Below are 6,857 nucleotides of genomic sequence, written 5' to 3'. Positions count from 1 at the left end.
TCATTGTGTCTGTTTCTAAATCTCTGATAAGACCTAAGGTTGTGTCCTGTGGATGAGCTATAAACATATTTTACATTTTTTCTAAACTAAAAATTTTAAATGTAAAAGTTATTTCACTGACTTATACTTGATATATTGTTTTAGATATTTAACCATTTATTTTGTAATTTATTAGCATAACAGTGTTTTACATCATTGGTCACTGAGTTAATCAGCTAATATTGAAGCATAAATTTGTTCATTTGTAAATCTATAGCTTACAGCATGTTAAAATAAAAAGATTTACAGTATAGCAATAAAATCAGATGGAGTATTAAGAAAACAGGTATCATCTACATTTATGGCATTTGGCAGAAGCCCTTATCCAGAACGGTGTACAAAAGTGCTTGGAAGTTTCTATCAAAGAATATATTAACACTGGTTACAGATTTAGGATAATATCGACCTATTATTTATTTATTTATTTATTTTTAAATAAATATATAAATGTTAAAATAAGAGTTAGTTTAAGTGTTTCAGGAAGTTGGTAGGGCATTTGAAGATAACCAGTGACTCAGCTGTTCGGACATCCAGGGGAAGTTCATTCCACCACCTCCGTGCCAGAACAGAAAAGAGTTGCTGTATACTGAATGGGAGATCAGATCGTTGTCTACTCCAACTCTGTTCCCAAGCTAACCGATGCTCTCCAATGAAATCAGCTGGATAACATTGTGAAGAGCAAGTCTCTTAGTCCAAGCTCATGAACACGCATGTGCTTTTCAGGACCTTTGTTTAAACATTAGAAACAGAAAGAGAACTAAACAAGATAACAGTAAAGGCCAAATCACAAAGTCACACTTTCTATATGCTGTGTATTTTATTTAAAATCAAATCTATAAAGACATCATGACTGATGTCTTTGAAGTATGATTTTACACCAACATGAAGAAACAAACAAACAACAAATATATATATATATATATATATATATATATATATATATATATATATATATATATATATATATATATATACCCCCGCTTACTACTATTAGTGGTGAGGACAGGTTAGTGGGGAGTGGACAGAGCAATAGAGGTGTGTTCAGGGTAGTAGGGGTGCGATCAAGGGAGTTGGTGTGTGGTTGAGGTACTAGGTATATGATCAGGGTAGTAGGGGTGTGGTAAGTGTAGTGTGTGTGTGGGAGGGGTCAGAGTAGTACAGTTATTTAACATAAAACACCTTAAATATTAAAATGTAAAATTTGTGAGATAAATGAAACTTTCAGCTAATTTAGAACTTGTTAAAAAGTGAGATTACAGGTAAGGACGGTAAGTGTGTATGTCACTGGTACATCCAGATGCACCACATGTAGATGATGACAAAGGCATAGCAGGTGATGAGCATTAGGTAGACACGGAATAGCAGGAAGTCGAGGACGTAGCCGACGTGACACCACTCATCCTGCAGAGCTTCTTCTCGTTGCATCATGGTGAGGTGAGCACGAATCGCACGCACACACTCGCTGATCTCCACCAGCTCGGGGACAGACTGGGAGGACATACCTGCTGCTGACACACACACACACACACACACACACACACACAATTTTATCTAGATATGGCAAATTTTGAACCAAGATATGGCGATCTAAGATGATAATAACAATAATAATAATAATAATAATAATAATAGTGTGTGCAGTGAATGATTAGTGTTTTTTTCCTTAACTTCACATGCATTCTTTTTAATATAATGACTGCAGGTGTGTGTCATGTAGCATTGGTGAGTGTGTTTTGATATTGTGAGACTCACCATTAGCATGTAAGTGTTGTGGTGTGTCAATCTGCGTGCGTTGTGTGCTCCAGATGTCTCCTTGGTCCAGTAATTTCCTCTGTGTGTGTGTGATGTCTGGATCACTGTAACAGATGAAGCGAGCGATGTATTTCAGCACAACTAATCTGACCCACTGTGGAACCGGACGGTACTTCATGGAGTTGTGATGGAGAACGTTGGTGATGATGACGGTCTCCAGCAGACTTATGACCATCATAGCCAAACAGACAGAGAAGTAAATACCTGAATGGACAGAAAACAAAAGCAATCAATTACATAATAATAATAACAACAACAACAACAAAATCAAATAAAATGAATTGTGTTGATGAAACAAATCAGCTTAACTCACTTTGGGTTCTTAAATAAATCAACATAAACAGGGCCAGTAATTCAGAATGAGGCGGTTTCATTAATACGTAGAAAAAAACGTAAATGAACGTAATTTATTGTTTCTGTTTAAAGAGCTTCATCCTTCATGTTTAAGAGGAAACTGTCACTGTGTGCAGCAATGAATTCTGTGTACGTTTACAGAAAAATCAGCTTGTCACCCAACATCACATGACCAAGAAGAATAATCACAGGAAACATTAAAGAGGCTGCTGTAAAGAAATGATTAGTCACTGAAAGATTTTTGATCATATGTGAATTTCACAAATATACATGACGACAGCAGCTCTAATGAATTTATATTAATTTCCTCTTTTTTTTTTTTTTTTTTTGCATTTTTTGTTTGTTTGATTGTTACCCGTGTTGGTGCTCTAAATGTACATCTTCTTTATTTACCTTAAAATTATTTTAATAAAAAAACAATCCCAGAGGAACACTAACACACAACCTCGGCCAGCTCAGCTCAGAGATTCTCATAAAGTTTTAAGTTTTTTTTTGTTGTTGTTGTATGTTGTGGCCAGTAGATAGACTTTTCCTATGGGTGGAGAAGCTCAGAGGTTAGTTAAGAGCTAAAAGTCCACCTGCTGCGTCTGGGTTAATGGGTCTGCAAGATTTAAAGGCTGTTAATGGCACAGATTTCTGAGAAAGCATGAATAGGTTCTTCTGAATTAAAACTGAGGTCCAGTGAGATTTCAAAATCTTCTCTCCTTCTTTTGTTATTTTCAAATGTTAGCGAACCACAGTTATGGTAGTTTGTAATATCATAATAAAAAAATTCTGCAGCTGAAATGTTTACTAAAGCCAAAAACATTAATCCACACTTCAATTCACATTCCAAGTGATACTCCATCCCTACACTGTGTATGTTCTCCAATGCCTGATGGATTGTTCTTTATATAGATGGATTTGGAGATTTACACACTTTGGAGTTGGGCTTTTTTTAATCAAATGAAATAAAAGATTTTTTTTGCTATTTTTGTTTGGACATGATGTCAGAGATGTGAAAAAAAATGTGTGTAACTTTAAGGCTAAAGCAGAAGTTTAAGTGTATTACATGGTCCACATATTTGATTTAGCACAAGTTTTACACCCGATCCCATTTCTGACACAACCCTCCCATTTTTTCCAGGTTTGGGACTGGCACTGAGAGTTAAACCTTCAGTGGCTGGATTAGCTCTCTGCCCATAAATCGAAACCTGGGCCACATCGAGAGTATGGGAACCTGCCACTGGACCACCAGGAGGTTTAAGTCTAAAGCAGAAAACCCTTCATTAATTGAGTTGTTCTTTATGGATTCATTATTTAGAAAATCACTTCGCTTCCAAACACTAACTGCTGTATAGTTCTGAGGTCTCACTTGCTGAGATCACTAACCTATTAACAATTTGACAATAGAAATATTCAACAATAGTTAACGCTAGCATCAGTTCACCGATGATTGGTGTGCCATTGGCTGTGCTTGGCAGCAGGTCATTCATGATGAGCAGGAAAACAGTGTAACCGAGAATCAGCGTCATCTTAAATGAGGCACGATCAACACTGTGAGGCGGCAAATAGAAGGACAGGATGTCAATGATCATGAGGAAGGAGCTCGGGATGAGCAAATTCACCACATACAGGATTGGCCGACGCTTTATCACCACCTACACACACACACACACACACACACACACACACACACATTAGGAAATGACGAACGTGTGTGAGATGTAATGTGTGAATTACAGTCAAGTCTCCCTTTACATCTCTGAACCTCATTATTAAACAGTTCAATAGTTGAACACTGAAACAGATTCAATGTTTATGTCTATTAAGCTGCTTCATTTTCTCAAACTGAGATGAGTAATGAAATATGAAGATGGTGGTTATTCTAAGTAGATAATAATGAAGTATGATACAGTTTAAACCTCAATGGGACAGACAAGTACATGGTAAGGCCACACCCTATTAACTGGGATACTTTTAAATGTGTGTTTATGTTTCTGTCTCTCACCCAGAAGGTGATGATGTCCCACTCGTCTATACCGAACTTGAGAATTCCTTCTTCTCCCAAAATCACCACCAGATCCCACTCTCCACTGGCCTCCAGATAACGCTGTGAGTTCTTCGACATCTGCTCAAAGGGGAGAGCAGACTTCACTCTCACATCTCGAACTGCAAAACACACACACACACAGGGGAAATGTCCACATTTTTGAGGAGATCAGATATTTAGGAGCACCGTATACAGGAGCAATGATAACATGAACTGAACATCACCTTGATAAGTGCAAAGGATTGATACAAACCCCATGAACACCATAAAGTCATCAAATATCATGAACAACATGAACAACACAAAAACAACACGTACACTCGAACATTTTACATCTTTACATATGGTACTGGAACAGTTCTTGATCTGCTTAAGGCTAATGATGTTGATAAAGTGTGGAGAAAGTGCACATTAAGTGTGATGATGTGTATATGAAGGGCAGATGAAGGGTAGATGAAGTGAGTTACTTGTGTGCATGTAGGAGCCAAAGGTAAAGGTACAATTCTGAACGTCAAATGGGAAACTGAAGATCTGCAGGTTACACGCTGTGACGAGTCTCAGCATACGGTCATAACGTATGTGACCCGTGTGGTTAACATAAACATATGGACAAGCCTGAGACACATCATCATCCACACTGAGAGAAAGTGAGAGAGAGAGAGAGAGAGAGAGAGAGAGAGAGAGAGAGAGAGAGAGAGAGGTCATTAACACTGCGAGAAAGATAAAGAGCATGAGAGAGTAAGACCCGAGAACAAGACACATCATTAACTCTGAGAGTGAGACAGAGAGTGAGACAGATGAGCTGAGGAAACGTGGAAAAAAAAACAAATACTAACAACTCATAGACGATGACATCGGGTGACCAGAGGTTGCTTACTGGAAGTGAGATCTTACTGATCCCATCACACTCCTCAGGTTCCCAGATCAGGAATTCATGGAACCAGTACTATAGGAAACACACAGAGAACAACAATCGCATAAGTGCTCTCTGGCTGTGTCCTAAACAACGCTTTAATCATTACTCCCTTGAGCACTGAGAGTTTAATTAACAGAGTGTAAGCTTGTTATAAATAAACCGTATGCTTGCTTACTGTCAGGTTTAGGAAAAATGAAAGCATGAGTGTTCTTTCAGGTCTCACATAAAAGATCACTGTTGAGTTTCAAGAAAAAAGATGACTAAGACGTTTTTAGTATTCATCAAAAATAAATACATTAAAACAAAATTGAATACAATACAATAAAATAAATAAATAAAAATACAGCTTCAGCGTTAATACACTTAATTCGTTCCTGTGTAGTAAACACAGTAAACCTTAATCCTAGCTGAACTACCTGCACAACAATTTTTACACGTGAATGATATTTCCACTGGTTTAGTGCAGATAAGCTCGTGAAGATTTTAGCAACATTTAGCTAGTTTTACAGGAATGATAAACAATATAAAAGCAGGTGGTTTGGAACACAGCCATGCCCTTACCAACCGCAGCCAGAGGAAAGTGGTGAGGATCTGAGTTTTCTCGTTCTGAGACAGAGAGATAGAGAGAGAGAGGTTAAAACAGGGTCACCACACACACACACACACACACACACACACACACACACACACAGACACACAGACACACACACACAAACTTACCACTCCGAGCACAGCATAGAGTGTGAAGGAGATATTGGTAATGGTGGGATTACTCAGATTTACAGCAGGTCTGAATGGCTTCCTCTCGAATACTTCCTGTAGAGACTCATGGGTTGGTCCACTGTGACCCGGCCTACACATTAGCTCGCACACACATACTGAGGCTGTGGAATACACACACACACACACACAGGACATCATTTAGGGAAATCACTTAATTATTTTTTTATACTGAATGGTTTATTGATTTTAATTAAATACACTGTGTTCAAATCAAGTTACTGAGACAGATGAGGCAAATGTTTGAATGAGCTACATATGGATTTAAACTGCAGGATCTAGACTTCTGAACACACACACCCACACCCATGCGCCTGTTTCCAACTCAGACCTTTTAGAGCCTGAAAATATTTGTTTACAACTTGATGCTTAGTTGATGGTAATTAATCTGTGTTTATTCTCTTTTTTTGTTATTATTGTTGCTAGTTATTTTGGTAATATTTGTGAAAATCAGATTGAGATTAAATTAATTTATTATTGATTAAAGTATTATTTATTAAAGTATTATTGATTTTATATGTTATCAATGTTGTTATATTCTTTTAATAATATATATATATATAATGTTAATTAATATATAATATATAATATTATATATATATATGTTAATATAAATGTTAATTGTAATAATAAAAGAATTAAAATAATTTTTACTAGACATTTCCCTCACCAACTCACAACGCAATAGTTGAAAAATATATTTTTAATAAATGAAAATACTACAAATTTTCGGTTTTATCAGAAAAAAAGCCTTATTACCTGTGATAAGGATAAGCGTCAGTGAGAGCAGAAGCCTGACTTTTCCCATGATGCACAGCCAAAGGTTAAAGCCCACTGAGTGTGTGTTCCTGTGTTTATATGCATGTTATTGAACACCTGCGATGATCAGTCAGCGTGTGTGTTTATGCCGACAGTATCAATGTG

At 36.9% G+C, this 6,857-nt stretch overlaps 1 protein-coding gene across 1 annotated transcript; it reads right to left on the bottom strand.

Annotated features, from left to right (window-relative positions):
• Positions 1–1,019: 1,019 nt before the first annotated feature.
• Positions 1,020–6,014, bottom strand: LOC132842378 (5-hydroxytryptamine receptor 3A-like). The gene is made up of 8 exons (XM_060865067.1): positions 5,874–6,014; positions 5,715–5,759; positions 5,074–5,183; positions 4,705–4,874; positions 4,196–4,356; positions 3,635–3,845; positions 1,792–2,055; positions 1,020–1,544 (listed from the first exon to the last, which is right to left on the bottom strand). The coding sequence occupies exons 1-8, from the start codon at positions 6,012–6,014 to the stop codon at positions 1,321–1,323; spliced, it is 1,326 nt and encodes a 441-aa protein (XP_060721050.1). The 3' UTR covers positions 1,020–1,320.
• Positions 6,015–6,857: the final 843 nt, after the last annotated feature.

The sequence above is a fragment of the Tachysurus vachellii genome, chromosome 1 (genome assembly GCF_030014155.1).
Source record: "Tachysurus vachellii isolate PV-2020 chromosome 1, HZAU_Pvac_v1, whole genome shotgun sequence".
Classification (NCBI taxonomy): Eukaryota; Metazoa; Chordata; class Actinopteri; order Siluriformes; family Bagridae; genus Tachysurus; species Tachysurus vachellii.
Note: the sequence above shows the minus strand (reverse complement) of the source record. Positions and strands in the feature narration are given on the sequence as shown.

Bases quoted from the DNA above. Each gene is read 5' to 3' on its own strand.
- LOC132842378 (XM_060865067.1), bottom strand. From the start codon at position 6,014: ATGTGTAGGCCGGGTCACAGTGGACCAACCCATGAGTCTCTACAGGAA. The intron at 4,875-5,073 runs GTTAGTATTTGT...ACTTTCTCTCAG, and splicing joins GATGTCATCGTCTATGAGTT to TGTGGATGATGATGTGTCTC. The intron at 2,056-3,634 runs GTGAACTGATGC...CTGTCCATTCAG, and splicing joins CAATGGCACACCAATCATCG to GTATTTACTTCTCTGTCTGT.